The 24,798-nt window shown below is 37.1% G+C and overlaps 1 protein-coding gene and 1 long non-coding RNA gene across 3 annotated transcripts in view; one reads left to right on the top strand and one right to left on the bottom strand.

Annotated features, from left to right (window-relative positions):
• Positions 1–752: 752 nt before the first annotated feature.
• LOC132608926 (uncharacterized) lies at positions 753–8,485 on the bottom strand. The gene is made up of 2 exons (XR_009570615.1): positions 8,309–8,485; positions 753–1,268 (listed from the first exon to the last, which is right to left on the bottom strand). It is a non-coding gene; the product is annotated as an uncharacterized LOC132608926 (long non-coding RNA).
• Positions 8,486–9,544: 1,059 nt separating this feature from the next.
• Positions 9,545–24,798, top strand: part of LOC132608928 (uncharacterized) — a 31,614-nt gene continuing 16,360 nt past the window's right edge. Inside the window, exon 1 of one of the 2 annotated variants that reach the window (XM_060322730.1) lies at positions 9,545–9,754. In XM_060322730.1, the coding sequence (XP_060178713.1) occupies positions 9,713–9,754 (42 nt within the window). In that variant the 5' untranslated portion in view covers positions 9,545–9,712. The remainder of the gene's footprint in view (positions 9,755–24,798) is intronic. The other variant, XM_060322728.1, reaches the window with a different exon arrangement.

Consider the following 24,798-nt stretch of genomic DNA (forward strand, 5'->3'; position numbering starts at 1 on the left):
GTGGGCCCCGTTGGGACCCACCAACGAGTTTGGATGGACAAGGGTACAAACAGGTATACAAGACATTAGAATACACTCATGAATTAAACTAAGTACACAAATTAAAGCCTACAATAATTATTCCATAGCCAAAAATGAATTACAGCATTATTGGGCCAAGCCCATTTATTATAACTAGCAGCAGTAGATAATCAAATGGCCCAAGTAAAAATAGACCCAAAATAGTAGTAATACTAAGTCAAGCATGGAAACGCGGATGACAGGCCCAAGCCCAAGCCATTCTCCTCTTAAAAAAATTCCTTAGTGTCAAAAAGTGGTATACATGATATACCACTGGTATACTACCCTATTTTTCTCAAATTTTTTCCTAAGTGTCAAAGCTATGATATACACTCGATATATACGAAGTATATATTCAATGGAGAGCAAAACCTTAGTGGCATACCCTCCAAATATACTTGATATACATCCCAATGAATCATTTCAATTCCCAGAAATCAAAACTAGAACAGGACCCCCAGAAATTTCATTTTTAACCTAAACTTTGAACTTCTAATTGGTTTTAAAAGCATAGGAGGTCTGAATGTTGACAAGGCTAATCAGTGATCCACAACACCCAAAGAAGCTACTATAATTCATTTAGATTCAATCTAAGCTCTCAACACTAATCCCAGGATGCAAACAAAGGTCTAGAGAGGTGTCAAGTTACCAAGTCAAGTAAGGCAAAGTATTAGAAAGTTGCAAGTAACACAGAAGCCACAACAGCAGGAACATAGAAACCATAGAGGATTCATGGTGATAGGGGCAAACAACAACAATGTAGGAAAATGATAGGGGAAGATCATGTCAAACCAAGACAAAGAAACTGTCACACCCTAATCTCGCTAGGGTGTGATGGGCACCCGACCCTTACTTAGAGCCGAGAGAACCCTCTGACTCTTAATACACACATAACCTTATTGGACCTTTAAATCAAATAAACATGAAATACATGGTAAGGCTTTCAGAAATATTCTTTTTCTTTGTTCTCAAATCCAACAAATCTGTAATTATATGGACTTTATCACATAATACAGAATGACACATCGGCTGATGGAGCCGCTTACAACACTGACATTCCATACCCACGACTCTATCTACAAAGTCTCTAACTTCGAACAAAACATCATAGCACATATACTCTGACTCGACAACACTCCAGGAGCAATTGGAGTTGCCAATCCAGCTGAAGCATCTTCTAGCAATGTCCTTTACTCATCTGGGTGTACCTGCGTGGCATGAAACGCAGCCCCCGAAGAAAGAGGGTCAGTACGGAATATGTATTGAGCATGTAAGGCATAGAATACAGAAAAGAGGATTATAACTGAAACAGAGATTTACCAGAACCACGTATGACCTTTTAAAACATCAAAGCACTTACCTTTTTAAATGAAAATCATGTATGTCATCATAAATCATAAATGGAAATCATGTATACCATCAGCGTGTGTCATAGATCATAGAACGTGCCCCGGCCCTCTAGTGAGGGACGCGGTGAGTAAATTCATGCATGTCATCACTACGTATCATATATGCATATAACGTGCCCCGGCCCTCCATTGAGGGACGCGGTGAATGGAATCATGTATGTCGTCATTATATATCATATTTGCATATAACGTGCCCCGACCCTCCATTGAGGGACGCGGTGAATGGAATCATGTATGTCATCATTATATATCATATTTTCATATAACGTGCCCCGGCCCTCCATTGAGGGACGCGGTGAATAAAATCATGTATGCCAATGTCATGTATCACATATGCATATAACGTGCCCCGACCCTCTTTTGCGGGAAGCGGTGAATAGAGTCATCATATGCCACCACCTCGTCATCATGTCATAATGTCATCATATCATATATAACATGCCCCGGCCCTCAAGTGAGAGGGACGCGGTGAACAATGCAAAGAAGTACGCACGAGAACATACCCTGGCCCGGGACGCAGTGAAGGACATACTGAGACTTGCACGAACAGAGTAGTGCGAAACCACATGCACATAAATCAAGACTCGACAGAGACGTACTCTTACCGACATTTGAAGGATCATAAACACGTTTCAAGTCAATCCGGTTTAATATGAGAAAGTTACAGACATTTTTTACCACAGAACTTTTACGAACGTTTCAAAGCAAATCCAAGATCTTTTACGAAAGTTAGGGACATTAAAACTTACAGAACTCATTTAGAAACAGAATTCTTTATGCTCATCTCGTTATTCAATCATATAATAAGCTCAACTATATCGAGCGTACTCATGTCAAAAGTGAATAAGAATCATAGACAAACTCGGAAACATATCAAACGGAGCTTCGGAATCATGGATACATATCAAAACCATGTGAAGTAGCTTATTCATTTATTAATCATACAATAGCCTCATCCATATGAAACATGCTCATGACAAAAGAGAATAAGCATCATAACCAAGCTCGGAATCAAAGAGTAGAGTTACCCCAAGGTGTGTGTCATGTCATACCTTACTGAGCTCTAGGACATGCCAAAAGAAAGAAAGGGTAAGCCTTACATACCTGTCCCACGTCCAATTTTCTACACTTATTTGTCCAAACTCGCTAATCTACATTCAAGAGAATTGACATAATCATTAGACACATCATCACACACTTGTCTTAGTTCTTCAAACGAATTTACTTATATTCTGCCGAAATTTCGGCAGCACCTCCCCTGTAAATACACCATCCCCGAGAATCTAACTCGGCCAATTTATCAACAATCAACAATCCGAGAATTCAACTCGGCCAAACTATCGACAACATTACCAACAATCACACTTAACAATATCAACAATCAATTCAAGACGCATTCTAACATTAACAACCTTTGTCATACAATTCAATGGCATTTTCATTTATATTCAACTCAATCACATATATTCAAGCTAACACCAATGACCCCACATTCAAGTATTAACCCGAAATCCTTCTTACATGATTCAAGAACACTTTAAACAATTCTCATAATATTCCAAACAACCCAATCAACATATTTCCTTCTTTCAAATTCAAACACAACAACCCACTTACAATCTTCCAACCGCATGTCTCACTTCCAAATTCATGAATTACACCAACAATTCATACACTAACAACATTGTCTTCCATAATTACAAGAAGACTATATTCAAATCACATTAACTTCTAAAGCAACTCTCCAATTATTACAACTTCACTAGAATCATAGAATTCATTACAACAACAACCCAAAATGCTAGATAAAATTAGTTCATCATCTCTATACAACACAACACACACACACGGCCAAACATAGCATATACACGGCCAAACACCAACACACCAAATCTCATGAATTTCATTCCTTTGTACATACTACAACATACACAACCATCTATAACATATAAAAGAAGATTGAATCTTACCTTTTTCCCTTAACTTCTCACTTGAATAGAATTTGTAGCTTGCAAGAATAAATGTTCTACTTGCTCCAATGATCACTTCACCTTGCTAGGGACCTTCCAATTGGTAGAAAATAATTTTTGAACAAATTTTTTTCCAAGGTTCTTGTTTGGTTGCCCTTGGCCGAATGGCCTTTTAATTGCCTTCTCCAAATTTCTTGAATCTTCTAAGTGGAAGTGATAATATGATGACTTAGTCATCTTTTGGGTCTTATTTATTTAGCTTCCACATGGGCCTTGGCCCAATTATTTTGGACGGCCCAAATGGCCCCTTTAATTTCCAAGCCCATTTTTTTTGTTTTTGGTCTTGCAATTCATGAAAAACTATTTTCCAAATTCCGAATTTGCCCTTAGCTTTCTTCAATATTACCATGAACCATCTTGTGAAATTCCCTTTTTGCCCCTAGCCTTTTTTAATATTTCCACATCAAAAATTTTCACAAACAACTTATGCATTAAACAAGGTCAAAATATAGCCTCGTCCTTAACTTGTCGCAATTACCTTAAAATATCTGAATGTGCAAAATGTGGGATATAACAGAAACAAACAAGACAGGGCATAGATCCTATACTGGTTCCCAGTTTTAGAAATCAAAAACCAATAAGGCAAAGTGAATGGCCAAGCTAGTTCTGAGGTACAAGGGTCAGGATACTCATTCCTAGGCTCAAAATGGACACAATAGACATGGTTCAGTTTCAATGAGCAAATATGGACAAACAACACATGAGACAGTATTCAAATCAACAAGTAAATAGTAAAGGAAGTGACCATCTCAAAATAAGCATCACACTCAGTCTTTTAAACAGTTTTGATCTTATTCTAGTCTTCCTCTACTTGGCTTTAATGGCCTATGTGAAGCAAAAAATCTCAAACACACTATGACCCTATATTAGTAAGAGCATAATCTACAAAGAGCAATTTTCATGGAAACTACAAATAAGTAGAATACAGAGAAATATCAGAAATTCAGAGATAAGATCAACCTAGAAACTGTCCCCAGTCCCTCCTATTTCAATTTTAGACAAAAGCCAAGTTCTTTATACCCTTCTTATCCCTGTTCTTTTTCCAGTTCCAATAAATAAAGCCAACAATTGCACACAAAATCCAGGACACTTAGAAGCTAGACAGTCTCAAATTCATTAAACAGGTTTAGGAAAGATCATTTTTCTCTTCATGTGCTTAGCGAAGTTCAGAAATGACAAGACAAGGCAAATAAGGAAAAAAAAATGACTAGTCTAGTCTCAATCAGAGCAGATAATGTCAAATGATTTCCAGAAATTCATCTTTAGATCATTCTTAAGCTAACTAATGGCTAAAATCATTTTTTTGTTTCATTCATGTCAAAACAAAGTGTCACAGTATCAAGTAGCAGGTCTAAAGTTGTTTTTTTCTAAACCAATGTTAACTTAAGCAGGTCTAGGTCATATCACAGGTTTATTGCTATTTTCCAAGCTTCTAAGCTCTAGTTTTAGTCCATTCTCAAGTTGCAAAGGTCACAAATAATCACTTAGGAACATCTTAGTGCATATCCAATCTCATAGAGCATTAACTGGATCCCTAAATGAAGATTTATATTAAGACTTATTTAGAATTTGCACACAGAAATCCAAAACAAGAAGTAAGAGTCACACAGGGGTCTTGTTAAGTTATAAAAAGTTATTAAGACAAAATCAAACAGGTTCACAATAATCAAGGAGAGTATAAGTCTATCTTAAGTGTAAACATGTGTCAAATAGAGTCATAGTAAGTCATAGACAATAGGAAACTCTCATGGAAACACTTATGAGTCCAAAGGAAACTAAACTGTGGCCATAAAGGTCATGATTCTATCCTAGGTCTTAAATGGCATCTAGGAAACAGGAATATATAAGCAGAATCATCAAGTAATAGGAAAGGGAAAAAGGACAAATGCATAAGCAACTTATAACCATTGAACTCACCACTTCATTTTTATCCCTTCTTAACTCATCAATATTCCAAGTTAAACAGAATCCTTAAGGATTTTTCAAGTTCATATTACTTAAGTTTCAACAAACAATCAAGCATAGTGGCAGCTAATGCTATGGATTCTAGGCTAACAAAATCAAGCAAGCATAGCAAATAACCATTCAGCCAGAGACAAGAAAGAGACAAACAATTTTAGACCAACCAAATGCATGTAGACAGTATCCAGAACATAATGCACACAACAGATTTTTTCTTTTTAGAGTCAATTTCTCACTTAGAGACCATGATTAATCTAGGCTAACGCAAAGGCAACACTCAGTCAAATAAAGCTTTTCAAAGATTCAGTTTTAGGAGGTTGATACACAGTTTCCACAAATACAGTTCACAATTCCCACTTTAACAACCAATTCATTTGACTGACTGAGTGAACAAACAAACAGGACAAGATTTAGTATTTCAGATTCAATATCTATTCCAAGTTGCAAGGCAACAACTAACAAGGATCATATAAGAGCAACTCATGACACAAAAGTAGGTTCCATTTCGTTTCTAATTTCCAGACTTAGGAAAACAATCAAAACTACATATTACAATGTAACTCATGGTCACAGTTTAGCATTCTAGGGTCAAAACAGGTTCATTTTTTACAACTTAATCCTTAAAGGCCTTACTTGGCTAATAACAGTCTCAGTTTTCAAAAGACAAGTTCTGAGAAGTGTCAAACTATAAGTTGTAGCAAATAATAACATTCAGAGGCAATTTCCATCTTAAATGGATCACAATGGTCCCCAAACAACATCTAAATGAACACATTTTGGCCTAAATAGCTGATTTCAAGGTAAGTTTTCCATTTTAAGTCACATAATCAAATAATTTTCTACAAACATTATGCCAACTTACAGAAAAATTTAGGCAGAGGACTTAGAGGATGTTTAGTCTCTACTCTAGGTCATGAAGATGCACTAGGAGCAAAACACATAGCAGATTGTACAAAGATAGGTTAAACAAGCTCATATTTTAAGCTATTTTTTAAGTAAAAGAGATACAGGATTACAATTCAGTGAGGTTCTGCATCTTTAAAGTCATTTTCATGTTCTGATTATGCAAATCTCAGATGAGGCAAGCATAAATTCCCCACAGACTGATGAAAATTCATTTTTTAGCAAACACAGACTTCAACTTTAACCAACTTCTCATAACAATTCCAAAGTTTCAAAATTTCTGTAAGACAGACATTAAATCCATTTTTTATTCCCATTAAACTACCTAAACAAGATAGCAAGTCAATCAAAGCCATTCAGTTTTCACTTTCAAAACTGTATAGACACTTGAGCAGTTTTTCAAGCTTCAAATTAACAAACTAGATTCTAGTGATGATTTAAGATCTTTTCACCAAAAAAAAAAAAAAAAATTGTAAGTATACCAATCACAAATCAAGCTATCAAGCACTTAGCACTATTGTATGTCATTTTTAGCATTTTGACAACAGAGAGAGTGACAAACCATAAACATCAAACCAAAAACAATTTCAAGATATTTAGTTTTTAAGAAAACTTCCTTCAAGTTTTAACAAACAGCTTCATAACTCTTTTTAAAGGAAAAGCTTACTAACTTAAGACAGTTTTCAACATATCAAACAAGTACTACTCCAAAATGAACTTAAGTGACTAATAGTGATCATATTTAACTAATTCAACAACCATGTATGGTCTAGTGACCAAATAAATCAAAGTAAGTCATTTTCAGATTTTGAAGAGTAATTTTCCAACAATTATATGTTACAGTCTCAAAAACCACATATTTTCACAAAACACAGAACTGAGAAGTATAAGATTATAGCCTAAATATAGATTATTACCAACTAAGACTGCTTATCATAACCATCTAACTTGCTACCTTCAAACTAAAATTTAAGAGCCTTAAACCCCCATTTTAGCTATTTCTTCTCATTTTATTAAACTAACAAGGCATTGTATCTACTTGACAAGACATGATTTAAACTTAACTTATTTTATAAACTTGAATAACAAAAACAGAATAGAATAACAACATAAAGAGACATACTAATTATTTATGGCATTCTAAATATTGAACAAGCTTAAGACAGTAAATAATCAAAACTGAAATAAAACAAAGATTGAAAAAAAGGATTTACCTCTTGTTGGGGCAACCTAAAGACCAAAATGGGATTGAATCTTCAAACTTCAAACCACTAAACCCTTTTGATCTTCAAAATCACCATTCTTTATATTTTCCTTCTTATATATTTCTTGTATATTGATTGTATATTTTCTATATTTGTAATAATTTTCTTGACTTTGTATATATATAGTAAATAGCTTAGTATATTTCTTGGCTTTTTAGGTATATATTCTGAATTTTCAAAAAAAGAAAGATCCCCTTCTTCATATTTTCACTTACTATTTATAGACTTCCTATTCTAGGGAATCCTAGGAATGAGAATAGGGATACCTACCCTTAGATTTCCCCCCCAAAGCCCCAATTTTTGTACCCTATCTTTAAAATTCGAAATTTATCAGATAAGACAATACACAATAACAACTAATTGTACCCTAAAATCCATATAAAATCTAATAAAATCAGAAAAATACTAGGATAGTACAAACATAACAAATTTTGTACCATTCTAACGGTACAATTGTACCAAATAGTACAATGAGGATAAAATTCCCAAATTTTGTACTCAACCGTGAAGCATCTAGGAAGTTTCCCCTAGATTCTTTATTTTAATGCATATGGTGCACAAGATGGCCAAGGGCTCAAGGCCCTGCCCATGGCAACCATAAACACATAAAGAAACCGAGTAACAGTCCTAATATGATTCAATTTAAGTATGAAAAAACAAAATTCGAATGAAAATAAACCTGGAAATCATGAGTATTCATGATTGGTCATAAAAGCCCTCAAGAATTTGGACAAAAATGGCCGGAAATCGCCATGAATTAGCCATGGTTAAGGGACCCCTAGAGAAATCGCAAATCGCCTTACGAAGGAGACGAGGGAGTCGGGTGACAGAGAAATGAGAGTGTGGGGTGTGAAGTTTGTTTCCCTTTTTTTAAAAACATTAACCCCACCCCCACCCCTTTTTAAAAATAACAAATAAGACCCCCTCCCTAAATTAAATCATTTTAAACCATATATTAAAAAATACTCATTTTACTAAGTAAAATAATTATTTAGGAAAATTAAAATTCAAAACTCGCAAATTAAAATATTAGCTTTAAAACAAGCCCAATATTGACATAGTTCCAGGGGATATTTAAAATGTGAAAAAATGCGATCAAAATGAGCCGTAATTAATACGTTGTTTAAATTAACAATTTTTCCGGACTAGATGGAGCGGGATGAAAATAAATAACTCGTATTTCTTATATTTGTCAGTTTTTCAGGAAATAATAATTAAACGTCATTTTTGCAATTTTCTCGGGATTTTTAAAATTTGAAAATTGAAATAAAGTATTCTTACTCCGTCTTCGACTCGGAAAATTTGAAAATTAAAATGCGCATCTCATGAGGTGAAAATTAGGTGTCAATAATAAAAATATTTCTATAGAAACGGACTAAAACGAAAAATAAATCACCTAAGATGGGACAGATGGAGTATAGAGTATTTCGGAAGCATATTCCACCAAGTTCAAAACAATTTCTTCCATTCAAAAAATCTAAGACCAAACTTCAAATAATAATTAAAAGATAAAAACTATGAAAAAGTTTAAGAAATATTTAAAAATTACATTACAATAAATATTCATATGCATAAAATATTTTTAAAACTTGTATACATGTAATGTCGGGTTTGTTTTCAGTTTGATTATTTTTAATTAGAATCAAACCAAATTAATTACGATCATGATCTTTTTCTCAATACCAAACCAAATCATAGCCGTGTTATTTTTTCAATTTGGTACGATTTGTCGGTTTTCTCTATATACTCGTAAGATGGAGTATAGAGTATTTTGGAAGCATATTCTCCCAAGTCCAAAACAATTTCCCCAAATAAAAGAAAATGAGCACGTTATTGTTTTCTGCACTAATTTTTTTTTTTTTTTTTTTGTACAAAAAAAGGTGAAAGAAAATTGATACTAGGATGACGTAATTGCTATTATTCACTTTTACACTGCTTGCGAAATCCTCATTTCCAACTGTCACGCCAAAGTTGAAGATGAACCATTTTACCCGCAAAATAACAGCAGCACCTGCACAACAACAACAATCAACAAATTGAGCCGAAACTCAACAAAAGATAACTCTGTGGATTCAACAGCGCCATGTTTGCTAAATTCTTTGAGAAGCTCAATCCCACCCCACAGGTCAATTGTGAATATTTGCATATTAATCTCTTTTCTCATTTTTACCACCGCCTGCTTTGCTTTCCCGATCTGTGTAAATGTTGGAATGATGCAATTATTATATTATTTTGTTCTGCTGAATTGTTTGTTTAGGAGAGGGGGAACCGGTGACAGACGTTTCTTGCTTCTTTTTTTGATTAATGTTTGATCTTTTTATTCTTAGAGATTCTATGTTACCATTTATGTAGTTTGTCCAATCTTGTATAAATCTGACAAAAAAAGGAAGGAGAATCTGTTTTACTTCATTAGAATTATGCATTAATAATTATTGCTGCAAGAGAAAAGAGATCCACCCACCGAAAGAATGATCATGAATTTCGACATAGGAGTATTTGGTTGAGTGGAAAGGATTAGAGCTTTTATTAGCTTTATGTTTAGTTCCATGAAATGGTCGATAAAATAGAGAAACATATTGAATTACTTCCCTTAAGTGAAGTAATGGCTACTATTTTTGGTTGTTTGAGACGTAAAAGATACATTTTCCTCATCCTCGTCCAGTTTCAAACAGGAGAATAACTCTTTAAGATGCTCCATTTTTTTACGAAGTTACTGTTTTATAGAGTTAGCCAGTCAAGAACTCCCATGTCCAGAAGATGAGAGTAGCAGAGATGAGGATGTTGAGATGGATGTGTGAGCATACCAGGGGAGATAATTTTAGGAATGAAAATATTCGGGATAAGGTGGGATTGGCCGTCGTGGAGGACAAGATGCCCAGATAAGGAGATGTGAGAGGTTGGCCATAGTGAGCTTGAGGAGGCGTAGAGGTAGGCCGAAGAAGTATTGGGGTGAGCTGATTAGGCAGGACACGGCTCAACTTCAGCTCATCGAGGAGATGACCCCTGATAGGAGAGTGTGGATGTCGAGGACTAGGGTAGAAGGTTAGTAGGTAATCGAGCGTAGTTCTTCCTATTCTCAAAGTATTAGTTTTATTCTTGTGTTTCCTTAATTTAAAATACTATTATTACATGTTGTTTCCTTAGCCTCGATTATCTTATTATCTTGTTATTGTTTCTACCTATTGCGACTGCCTCTTTTTCATTGTTCTTTGAGCCGAGGGTCTATCGGAAACAGTCTCTCTACCTTTTCAAGGTAAGGGTAAGGTCTGCGTACACACTACCCACTTGTGGGATTACACTGGGTTTGTTGTTGTTGTTGTTGTTGTAGAGTTGTTAGCAAAACCTTGGTCAAGTGTATACTAAAATATAGAAAACTTATGTTTAATTTCCCTTAAATAGCATCCAGTTAGCAAAGCTAACTTGCATATAGTATACTAAAATTGTAAAGAAGTATATAATAACCAACTAAACTCCAGCACCAAAATAGTGGCTTCTTTTTTCTTGTCATCTCCTTTGCCTCATTCCTTTGCGGTAGCTCCCCTTTCTTCTACTTCTCGAATCTTTTAATAACCAAAAGTCCATCTTTTAGAATCATTTATGTCCTTAAGTTTGACGTACTCCATACCTCTCCTTTTTGTGTCCTCTCTCTCCCTACCTTATATATCTCATAAGAGCCATAGTTTATAGAATTCTCGAATATTTCAGCTCCCTCCTCACTTACTAGATTTTAGTCTTGCTCCCATATCCTAGTCAGTGCTTGCTTCCCAACTACTCACCATCCTCTTTCACTCCTTATCATCTCAACCTTAGAGTCCTTTCATAGAATGACTACTGCCCCAAGAACTCACTCCTTTCTCCTTTTATTTCTTAGCGTGATACTAGTATGTAGAAATGTTGGGGTCAAGGGTTGTCGCATTTTACGAAAGTAAATCTATCTATATTATTAAAAAGGTATAGAACCCCAACACAAAATGTTCATCGACAGAAAGTAAAGCAGAAATCCAGCGACAAACCTGAGTACAACACAAAAGCAAGTTCAAATCAGCTGAATAGATGGATATGGAAGCTTCTCCGGTGCCAATCTCGACATCAACAAGCCGCTTCGACCACCGCCGCTTCTAGACCTAGTTTCCTAATCTATTTTAGCTCAAATTATTTTCATTTGGTTTTTGTTGTTTTGTTTTAGACCCTTCAGGCATATACCGTTTTTGTTGTTTTATTTAATAATAATAAATTGAAGGGGAGCCTTGGCGTAACTAGTAAAGTTGCTGCCATGTGACCAGGAGGTCACGGGTTCGAGCCGTGGAAAGTGGAAACAGCCTCTTGCAGAAATGCAAGGTAAGGCTGCGTACAATAGACCCTTGTGCTCCGGCCCTTCCCCGGACTCCGCGCATAGCGGGAGCTTAGTGCACCACAAAAGAGCTTAAAAGCTATTTTCGCCAAAAAACACTTAAAAAACCCAATCCAAACACCGTCTAAATTTTTATTTATTTTTTTGAAACTGGTAACTGTAAAAAAAAAAAAAAAAACACCGTCTAAATTTCAAAATCACTATTGAGAATAGATTAGCAGAGCTGCAATACTTAAGAGAGCGATGGTTGTTAAAGAGGTTCAGGTTGTATGTTATGGGATATCAAAATTGGGAGAGAACTTGGTTACTAGTTCAAAATAAATATTTAAATTTTAGGCCTACTGAGCAATCATAGTTGCGGAATGGATGCAATCCATGGTGATACAAATTTCAGAAGTTGTGAGTTGGGTGCTGAAGATATTGAGCTTATTAAGATATTGTAAGCTCGAGTGCAGAGAATGAGAGCTGCTCTAGCTCAGTCCCAGAGGATAGAAGCTGGTTCAGCTAAGTTGGAGTAATATAGCAGCAGTTATGCTATGTCAACAACACTCATATGAAGCAGTTACAACTTTTAGTTACATGAGATAGTTAGTTGTGAATAAGATTTCTGATGATTGAATTTTAACTGATTGATGTACCTATAAAGCCCAGTTAGTTGATACTCAGCCAACACAATCCATACCTTTTCCTTATTAAATTCTCTTCAGTTCATCTCGTGATCCCTTTGGAAGCTTTTGGATCAATTGCAATCTTCGAGTTCTTTCCATTTATTGACATTTCAACTCCAATTATATCAATTGGTATCAAACGGGCAGGCCACAATTTGGAACCTTTTCTGATAATAGGTGGCAAAGCAAGTAGGAAATAGGTAAACCTGACTAATGAGTGCCCTTTTTGCTCCACATTGGTCGGCTATATACATGTACAACCAAATCAAGATAAGATGGGACGGTCATTAAGAGCCGCAGTGGGACTACCATATTTAACCCTCCAAGAGAAATTGCTAGGCGCATGTGCTCCAAATTGTACAAGATTTTTCAAAGCATATGACTTTTTATGCCCATGACGTGTAGGTGTCAGATGAACTATTTCTCTCTTTGGCATTTTGGTTTAACACATGTAGGCAACTAGTACCTTTTCTATAACACAATCCAGTCAGGATGTGCTAGAAATGTTCAAAAGGATCATGACTGATCTACCGAACCTCATCAACAGACAGAATCAGGTCTGTTAGAAAGTAAGACAAAGGAAAAAAAAAAAAAAGAGACTCAGTTTGACCGTTCCCTCAAGCTATTGGGGTTTAAATAGCTAAGTGTACATAATCTAAGAAAGGAAATCAAAATACATAATTACAGGAGTAAATCAAGCTATACTATATTTACAAGATTCTAGAATATTCTAGAATATCTACGAGATTCTAACACTCTCCCTCAAGTTGGTGCATATAAATCATATGTACCAAGCTTGATATAAATATAGCTAATACGAGAACCAGTGAGGGATTTGATGAAAATATATGCAAGCGAATCATTTGACTTCACGAATTTTGTAACGATGTCTCCTAAGAGTATTTTTTTCTCTGATGAAGTAACAGTCGATCTCAATGTGTTTAGTTCTCTCATGAAACACCGGGGTTGATGTAATATGAAAAGCAGCTTGGTTATCGCACACAAGTTTCATCTGACAGATTTCTCCAAAGCTCAATTTCTCTGAGAAATTGTTTAATCACAAGTTGCCATAGCCGTATTCAGCTTATGCACTAGATTGGGCAACCACATTTTGTTTCTTGCTTTTCCAAGACAACGAATTACTTCCTACCAAAACACAATATCCAGATGTAGACCGTCTATCAGAAGGTGATCTTGCCATATGTGCATCCAAAATCTACTCATGACTTTGATCCTCAAAAAACAATCCTTTGCCTGGTGCTGACTTAATGTATCGAACAAGACGAATAACTTCATCCAAGTGACTATCATATGGAGAGTCCGTAAATTGACTTACAACACTCACAGGAAAGGCAATGTCAAGTCGAGTCATTGTGAGATAGTTCAACTTACCAATTAACCGCCAATACCTTCCAGGATCACTAAGGGGCTCCCCCTATCATGGTTGCAGTTTAAAATTCAGGACCATAGGAGTGTCAATGGGTCTACAGCCTGTCTTCTCCAGAAAATCTAGGGCATACTTACACTGTGAGATGACAATTCTTGATTTGGACTGCCTCGAACTCAATGCTTAGGAAATACTTCAATCTGCCTAGGTCCTTCATCTGGAAGTGCTGAAAGAGATGTTACTTCATTTTAATTATACCATCCTCATCATTGTCCGTGATGACTATATCATCCACATAAACGACCAAATAAATGCACAAATTATGAGACATACTTAGAGTATAGAATGTTCAGTCTCACTGCGAGTCATACCAACCATGCTCGAGGAGACTTTCAAACCATATAGGGACCGACGCCGCCGGCATACAAGGCCACTTGACTCCCCATAAGCAACAAAACCAGATAGTCGCTCCATATATACTCCATCATCAAGATCACCATGGAGAAAAGCATTCTTAATGTCCAAGTAATGGCGAACAACAACCATTACTTGGATTAATGGCTAGCTTAACAGGGAGGAAAAATTGGTGTGGTACTGATAACCATCAAAACAGAAGTTCATTTACTTATGGCTCAATACTGCTAGGGTGGATCATTCTGGTGATGAGACTACTATGCAAAGATTAAAGCAGCTTATTTTATTGGAAGTGGATATGTGATGGTGTTGCTGCATTCATCAAAGAGTGTGTGATATCTGTCAATGAAGTATGATGGAGCTACAAGCCTAGAATTGACGCGAGCCTTGTCTAATCCTAGCACAGTCTGAGCAGATGTTCCCATGGAGTTCATAGGGGGCCTTGTGAAGTCTAGCAGTAAAGTTGTGATTTGGCTATTAATGGATAGGCTGAGTAAATATGCCTATTTTGTTTCTCTTTCCCATCCTTGTTGTATGGTGGCTCACGCACTCCGTGACAACATTTTTGAACTACATGGCATGCCTTCCGCAATAATTAGAGAAAGACTACTCTGTTTTTTATAAGTCATCTGGTGCAATTCTTTGACTTTCAAGGCATCCAGTCATGTCATTCTATCGCCTATTATCCCCAAGCAAATGGCTATCAGAAGTTCTCAATAGATCCTTTGAAACATACTTAAGATGCCTCACCTGATTGGCTTAAATATCTACCCTCTCTGAATGATGGTATAATACGACTCATCATTCTGTCTTAAAATTTACTCCTTATGAAGTAATGTTTGGAAACCTTCACCAATTCAGTTATCCTACCTATCTGGAGAGTCTTCCTCTGAAAACCGTTGACATGTGCTTGGATGTTGTGGAAGCTAAGCTTTTACTTATTAAATTTCATCTATCTAGAGCTCAGCAACGCATGAAAAACGTGGGCGATCTTTATAGGTCTGATAGAATCTTTGTTCTAGGTGATTGGGTCTATCTTAAGCTCCATCCCTATAGGCAGTTGTATTTAAATATCATAACATGTAACAAGCTGCACTCTATCTACTTTGTCCCTTATCAGATAGTGGCTAAAGCTGGTGCTGTTTCTTATACTTTATCTTGTTTCCTTTTGTCCAAATACATCTCACTTTCAATGCCTCATTAAACCTTATGATGTTCTACTTGCACAGCCTCACCATCCACCAACCACTTCTGCTTTTTTTTTCTTTTTTTTTTAAATTTAAGCCATCACCATTAGGTTGTGAGCCTAAGGTGTGGGGGGGTTTGGCTTGACCCCTACCATGTTATATTTAAGTCAAAAGAACTTACAATGATTAGAGGGGGACATGGAACCTTGCCTCTAATCTACAAAAGAGATTGACAATGCAATCTAAAGGGAAGGAAGTAGCCTATACAGTTTCCTTTCCATAGCAACAATGTAAATTAACTAACAAAAAATTTACTTTTCTCATATTTCCTCCAGAAAGTAGGTACCTGCCATTTATCTAGTTGAAAAAGTCCCTTTGCCTCTCTAGAGAGATCTTGAGGAGAATGATATAAAGTCCAGTTTCCACTAGTAGCTGCCAATTTTGCCAAAAAATCTGCCACCTGATTGGCTTCTCTAAAACAATGAGTGATATGATGTTGAGTATTGTGTAGCAAACAGGAAGTACTGGTAATGATGTGCTTCAGTTGCTAGTATTCTTATTTTTAAACATGTTTGAGATGACAAGGGAGTCTAGCTCAATATGCAAATTGTTCAATCCATGCTGTATACACCAGTTGACACCATACTTAGCTGCAAGGGCCTCAGCTTGGTTGTTGCTATTACAATCAACAGGAACAAGAAAAGCAAATATGAGATCTCCATTATCAGATCTCACCACACCCCCCATGCCTGCTTTGTTGGTATCTTTGAAGAAGCTTCCATCACTGTTAACTTTAATCATACCATTAATAGGTTTCTCCCATGAAATAGGAGTGATCTCACGACAGGACTGAGCCTCTCCACTTTGTTGGACAAGCTAATCCAGTTTTCCTCAGTAGTAATTGAAGGAAAGATCTCCTGAATCACTGCCTTTATGTTCCATATACATTGAGTAACCATCTTGTAATGGTTGGATTTGCTCATATCACCGTACCTACAAGCTGTCCAAGACTTCCATATCTCCCGGCAAATCAGAACTGGAGTGGCTTGCAGAATCAATTTATGAACTTTGTTCTTGGGCTTCAAGTTCCACCAGTTACTAATGACTGCTCTAATTGGCAAATGTTGATGAGCAATCCCAAGAGGTACACCCATGGCTTTCCAAATGCAATCAGCAGCCTTACCCTTCACAAGGACATGTTGCATGTTCTCAGGTTTAGGGACATAACAACACACACAATCAACTCTATCTTGAGTACTAGCATGAGCCAAGATCCTAGGGAAGGGTACCTTGCCCATAATCATTCTCCAGCAAATGAAGGACATTTTGAATGGGATAGATCTATGCCATATGTTGCTCATATAAGTGTCAGTGGTTCTGTGTTTTCTAATCAGATTCCAAACAGAACCATTTGAATAAATCTCATCCTTAGTAGAAGTACAAATTGCATAGTCATCCCTCCCTTCAATCTCAATCTCAATAGAGGTGATGTGCAGTGCCACTTGACTTGGTAAGGTGTTATACAGTCTCTGAGTATTCCATCTGTGATCCACCATAAAGTCCTGAACCTTAGATTTGTAGTTGCTTCTTGTGATGTAGTCTGAACAAATTTGAACAAGAGGACCATTTTTTGTCCAATTGTCCAACCAGAAGCTACAAGTCCCCGAGTTTATGTTCCATTGTATGCAGTTCTCACTTTTGTCTCTGCCCCAAAGAAGATGTTTCCAAGCTTGAGAATTACCAGGTAGCCACTTCTTTCCCACTGAAGCATTCTAGGACAGTATTTGGCAGTAAGAAACTCAGCCCATATAGATTTCTTGGCTTTGAATTGCCACCACCTTTTAACTGCAAGAGTATTAGCAATATCACCCATGCTCCTTGTGCCAATTTCTGCTTCATCTTTAGGAAAACAGAGATTCTCCCATGAGCTTCAATGATACTTGTTCTTCCCATTGATAGCTTCCCAAAAGAAATTGGCAATGTGCTTCTCCATGAGCTCCAGTGTACCTTAGGAGGATTAATAGCAGACAAACACAAAATATATATAGGCAGAGATTGTATGACACTTTTAATGAGCACTTGCCTACCTCCACAAGATAGCATATTACCTTGCCAGGCATTAAGTCTCTTAACAATTTTAGAAACCATGCGATGTTGATTTGATATTGATGATTAAGATTGATAGCTAAATTTTAGGAATATATTGTATTAATGTAATTGATTAGGAATTGATTGTGTAATATTGTCTTTCCTTATTTAGACTTAGAACTCATGTATAAGTACCCATTGTTATGGGTTGTATAATTATTCAGAAATACAAGAAGCCTTTTCTTTTTGCTAAAAATCTTCACTATGAATATGACCTTCTTAGCCCTTGGTTCAAGCTTTCCTTCATTAACATGATAATAAGCTGGACACCTAAGTACTCGTAAGTATGAATAGTTAGAGGGTTCACCTGACCATACCTCATTCGGAGTCTTGAAGTCAATGGTCGATGCTAGAGATCGATTGACAATATGAGCAGCAGTGTGAACTGCTTCAGCCCAAAATAGTTTGGACGTTTAGGCTTGTAGGAGCATACAACGAGCCTTTTCAAGAAGAGTTTTGTTCATCCTCTCGGCAACTCCATTCTGTTGTGGGGTGTGCCTGACAGTCCTATGTCTTGAGATTCCATGAACCTTGCAGGAATCATTAAACTCTTCATTGCAGAACTCCAAGCCATTCTCTGTGCGAATATATTTGATTTTTCGCTCTATTTGATTCTCAACCAAAATCTTCCACTCTTTAAATGCTTCAAAAGCATCACTTGTTGCCTTCAAAAAACGCACCCACACCTTTCGTGAGAAATCATCAATAAAAATGAGAAGATACCTCTTTCTGCCCTTCGATGGAAGTTTAGAGGGACCCCAAAAATCTGAATGGATGTAGTCGAGCACCCCTCATGTCTTGTGCTTGCCAGTGCTGAATCTGACCTTCTTCTGCTTCCCTAGAACGCAGTGCTCACAAAATTCAAGTGTGCTAATCTTCTCACCTTTCAAAAGGTTACGGTTGCTAAACATCTCTAGTCCACGTGCGCTCATATGACCCAATCTCATGTGCCATAATCTTGCCTTGTCATCATTAGATAACTGCACTGTAGATGCATTTACAAAGCCAACAATGGTGCTTCCTGCCAATGTGTAAAGGTCATCCTCCAGCTTGCCTTTCAGCATGACTAAGAACCTTTAGTCACCTTCATAGTTCCTCCTTCGCTCATGTACTTGTAGCCTTGTTCATCCAGAGTACCCAGGGAGATCAAATTCTTCTTCAGATCAGGAACATAACGGACTTATGTAATAGTCCTCACGGTTCCATCATGGCAGCGAACCCGAACTGAGCCAATGCCAACTATTGCACAAGTTGCATTATTGCCCATTACTACGGTTCCTCCACTTTTCTCACAGTGGCTAAACCAGTCTCTTCGGAACGTCATATGCAGAGTACAAGCAAAGTCTAACACCCATTTGTTTCTATAACTTCCATTATTGCATGATGTTGTAAGTACATATTCATTATCAGAATCATGTACCTGGTCGACTGTGGATGCACTTACCTTTTCCTTGGACTTTGACGTTGGGCAATCTCATTCAAAGTGCCCATTCTTGCCGCAGCCCCAACAATCTGCATTCTTCTTGTTCACACGAGACTTTGATCTGTATTTTGATTTGCTCCTTCCCTACTGGCTAGTCCAGCCTCTCACAAAGAGCCCACTTGCCTGATCATCTCTGTCTCCTTCAAAATGCCTCCTCACATCACTAGAGTTAAGTGCTTGTCGCACTTGCTCAAGTTTGATAGGCTCCTTGCTATACATCATTGAATTCTCGATATCACGATATCCTGAAGTCAATGAAAATAGCACAGCACATGCAAGCGTCTCCTCGTCCTTTTTAATTCCTGCAATCTATAAGTCCATGACAAGTTTATTGAACGCGTCTAAATGATCTTGTAACGAAGTACCTGACCCCATCTTAAATGTGTGAAGACGTCATTGTAACAACATCCTTGTTGTCACCAATCGGTCCTTGTAAAGCCCTTGTAGCTTGTCCTATAACTGTTTGGCTGTCTCTTCGGTACTTGTACACAGTTCACAAAGCATGTTAGGTGCAAGGGACAGTTGGATTACACTCGATGCATCCCCTTCAATCTTCTCCTTGTCGGAAGCCGATGTACCATCGGGATACTTTCCGTCAATAGCATGGATTGAACCTTCCCTCCGTAGTAACGCCATCATTTGGATCTTCCAGATATTGAAGTTGTTGCATCCGCTGAATCTATCGATTTCAAACTTCATGGAACTCATCTTTGCTTGTTCTTCCTCCTTTGATCGTCAAAGCGCCCTAGCGCTCTGATACCAATTGTTAGCGGAAACGTAAAAGAAAAGAAAGAACACAAGATTTAACGTGGTTCGAATCAAAATGATCCTACGTCCACCAGAAAACAGTTGCCTTTATATTATTAACAAAGAAAGGAGAGAGATCCCAATTACACCTAAGAGAATTGCTCTCTCAACTCTCTATCACTGCAAAGGATTTATGAATTTTTGGGATGATGAACAAAGAAGAATTGCTTCTTCTTTTATAGGAAAACAATGACTTGGGCTCCAAGTGTAGCACATGGGCATTTCAATTCGCCTCCACATCTTAGCATCCTTTGGCTCCAAGCAATGCATCCTTTGGCTCCAAGTAATTGAGTGTTCTTTGGCTCCAAGTAATAGAAAGTCATCCAACTAAAATTGGCACATGAGTTTTCTATCACATAACAAAAACCAACTTTTTCACTTTTCATATCTCCTAATTTGTTTCATGACAAGTTTGATAGAATTATTCCACTACTAATGATAACAATGGTATCAGCATAAGCAAGGTGAGTAATTTGAGGACCATTCTTATGCATAGAAAAAGGAATGAAATTGGAATTATTCAGAAGATTGTTTAAAGATCTAGACAGAACTTCAGCAGCAATGATAAAGAGGGAAGGGGATAAGGGATCACCTTGTTTAAGACCTTGCGAAGACTTGAAAAACCCATGTTTGGTTCCATTAATGATGATAGAGTACCATACATCGGAGATGCTTCTCCAAATCAGATCAATCCATTCATCACTGAAACCAAATTTGTTTAAAACTTTAGTAAGGAAGGACCAGGAAAGCCTATCATAGGCTTTGGCCATGTCCAATTTTAGAACAATATTTCCACCTTTGTTTTTCTTAGAAATCCCATGGATTATTTCTGGAGTGAGCATTACATTGTCTGTAATAATCCTTCTAGAGACAAAACCACTTTGGTTTTCAGAAATCAGATTTGGCAATAAAGAGTTAAGCCTAATAGCAAGAATTTTGGAGATAATTTTATTTGTAAAATGACTCAAGCTAATAGGTCTTAATTCTGAAAAGCTAGTGGGAGTATCAATTTTAGGGATTATGTCAAGACAAGAATGAGTATAGAACTTAGTAAGCAATTTACCATGGAAGAAATCATGAACAAATGCAATGATATCACATTTAATAATATGCCAACAAGACTGAAAAAACTTACCATTTTAGCCATCTGGTGCACTGTCCATACTCAAACTGAAAACAACATATTTGATCTCCTCCTCCTCAGGAACTTTTGTCGACATGTTATTGTCTTCATTAGAAATGATCTGAGGGATATATTCAACTGCTACCTTCATCAGGAAGATTCAAATTGAACTGTTCCTTAAAATGTTTGATAGCAGCTTTTGCAACTTTTTCATCCCCTTGAACCCATCTTCCTCTGTGATTCTTAATTCTGTGAATCTGCAATCTTCTTCTCCTGTTCCTCAATACACTATGGAAATATTTGGCATGGTTATCCCCATCTTTAAACCACTGAAGTTGTGTCTTCTGTCTCAGCATTGAGTCTTGAAAGTTTAACCATCTCACATACTCAGCATATCCTCTGTTAAGATCTTGCCTTCCCTGATCAGTATTGTTCATCATATCTAATTCTTCCAGCAGTTCCATCTTAGCTTCCCCGTCTTTAACATGCTCATTGATATCACCAATGTTCTGTCTAGGCTAAAAACTTAGAGTTCTGCTAAGCTTTTTAACTTACATTGTAGTCTCAACATAGGGTTCCCCCTAACATTCTCATTCCAACATTCTTGTACAGTCTCCATGAAGCCCAGAAGATCAACCCAAAAATTAAGGAATTTGAAGTATTTGAAGTGGTCCTGTTGAGGGTTATGACATTTCAGGAGTAATGGTCTGTGATCTAAACCAGACCTTGAGAGATGTTTAACTACATTACTCTGAAAGGATTCAGCCCACTCATCATTCACCAAAATTCTGTCAAGCCTCATCCATATTCTCTTGCTAGGAATCCAATAGTTACACCAAGTAAACTTTGGACCAGTGAAACTGTTGATTTGGTATTAATGATTAAGATTGAGATGTTGATTTGATATTGATGATTAAGATTGATAGCTTAATTTTAGGAATATATTGTATTGATGTAAATGATTAGGAATTGATTGTGTAATATTGTCTTTCCTTATTTAGTCTTAGAACTCATGTATACCCATTCTTATGGATTGTATATTCATTCAGAAATACAAGAAGCCCTTTCTTCTTGCTAAAAATCTTCATGGTATCAGAGCCATTGCTACCTTTTTGAAGTGAGTTTTCTCCCTCGCAGCACTAGGGTTCCGTGTTTTATCAAAGAGGTCGAGTTTTTCTCTCTCTTTGTGCCTGTCCGCACAAAAAAATTCCTCTCGTTCAGTTCGTTTCTGGATTATTTTTCTCTGTTGGGGTTGCTGGAACATTCTGAGCCTATCCCTATCAGTTTTGTTTTTTTCCGATCACCGGACTTAGGATTCCGGTGTGGCAGCCAACTTTCCGGCGATTTTTTTCTGGATTTTTTTTTTATTTTTTTCAGTTCTCGGGTCGTAGGCCTATTCTAACCCTTCCCATCCAGATAATATGGGTGACACTACTTCTGGAGAGACTTTGTCTCAAGATGAAGTTCAACATCTTCGCCGTCTTCTGAACAAACTTGACTCTTCTAGTGTTGCTAGCCCCAATTATTTGCAGTCAGGTATTGCTTTTAATGCTCAGCTTAATTGTTGGATTATTGATTCTGGTGCGAATAGACACATGACAGGCTCTTCTAAAGTCCTTCAAAATTACTCTCCTAGTCCCAAAGGGGATTATGTCAGAATAGCCAATGGTTCCCTAGCCCCTGTCTCTGGAACAGGTTCAATGTTTTGTACTCCTGATATTATCTTATCATCCATTCTTCATGTGCCTGATTTTCCTATTAACCTATTATCTGTTAGCGCTATCACCAAAGAATTAAACTGTAGTGTCAGATTCTTTCCTGATTATTGTGTTTTTGAAGACCTTCATACAGGGAACAAGATTGGTATTGGTAGATTGCATGATGGCTTATATTTGATCGATGGAACTCGAGACTCTGGTCAGGCCTTTTTTGTAGGAAATAAGGATGCCAACCGAGAAATAATACAGTGGCATAGACGGTTGGGACACCCATCTTTTTTTGCTTTAAAAAAGTTATACCCTGGTTTATTTTCTAGAACTGAGTTTGAATCTTTGTCTTGTGATGCATGTGAATATGCCAAGCACACTAAAAACTCTTATCCTCTGAGTGACAATAAAAGCACAATTCCCTTTTCGACTATTCATTCTGATGTCTGGGACACTTTCTTTATCTGGTAGTCGATGGTTTGTTACTTTTATTGATTGTTGCACTAGAATGACATGGGTATATCTGTTAAAAGCCAAAAGTGAAGTTTTCTCCAGTTTTAAGTCATTTCATAAGATGATTTGTACTCAGTTTGAGGCTAAGATAAAGATATTTCGAACTGACAATGGCACAGAATACATGGATAAAACTTTTGGAGCTTACTTGGAGTCTTTTGGGATAATCCATCAAACTAGTTGTCCTTATACTAGTGCACAAAATAGGGTTGCTGAAAGAAAAAATAGGCATTTGTTAGAAGTAGCAAGATCCCTTTTGTTTACCATGAATCTGCCAAAGCCTTACTGGGGGATGCCATTCTAGTAGCTGCCTACCTCATCAATAGAATGCCACTTAAAACTCTTAATTTCCGGAGTCCTTTAGAAGCTTTAAAGGGTAAAAATGACTATACTGTTCCTCCAAAGATATTTGGGTGTGTTTGCTTTGTTCACCCTAGGAACTCTGGGAAACTTGAACCTAGAGCTCTTAAATATTGGGTATTCTCCAACACAGAAAGGGTACAAATGTTATCACCCTCCTTCTAGGAGATTCTTTGTCTGTATGGATGTTACCTTTCGGGAATCTGAGCCCTATTTCAGTATTACACCATCACCTCTTCAGGGGGAGAATTATAAGGAAGAAGAGATGGTTTTTCCTAGTTGTATTGTTGAAACTACTGCCACAAGGGAAAGTGAAATCGGAGAAAGAATTCAGGGGGAGACTATTGAAACTACTGCCATAAGAGAAAGTGAAATTAGAGAAAGAATTCAGGGGGAGACTATTGGGCGTTTGGATAGGCCTGATTTGATAACTTACTCAAGGAGAAATAGAGCAGAAGAAGTCATCATGCAACCTGCCGAAGCCGAACCTTCTTCTTCTAGTGAGTTATCTATACTTCCTAATGAGTTAGATTTGCCTATTGCTCACAGGAAAAGAGTCAGATCTTGCACTAAACACCCTTTATCCAACTTCGTTTCCTATACTTTGTTATCTCCCTCCTATAGAGCCTTTGCCTTGTCTATTTCTTCTGTGTCTATTCCCCAGAATTGGAGGGAAGCTTTTGCAGATTCTAAGTGGAAGCAAGCTATGATGGAAGAAATGAAGGCTTTATCAAAGAATGAGACTTGGGAACTTGTCGCATCACCACCAGACAAGAAGTTGGTTGGTTGCAAATGGGTCTTCACTGTAAAACATAAAGCTGATGGTTCCATTGAAAGGTTCAAAGCAAGATTGGTGGCTAAAGGATTCACTCAGACTTTTGGAGTGGATTATCAAGAGACATTTGCTCCTGTTGCAAAAATGAATACTATTAGAATTCTTCTATCTTGTGCAGCTAATCTTGACTGGGACTTGCAACAGTTTGATGTGAAGAATGCATTTCTTCATGGAGACTTAGAAGAAG

Source organism: Lycium barbarum, chromosome 9 (assembly GCF_019175385.1).
Source record: "Lycium barbarum isolate Lr01 chromosome 9, ASM1917538v2, whole genome shotgun sequence".
NCBI classification, from domain to species: domain Eukaryota; kingdom Viridiplantae; phylum Streptophyta; class Magnoliopsida; order Solanales; family Solanaceae; genus Lycium; species Lycium barbarum.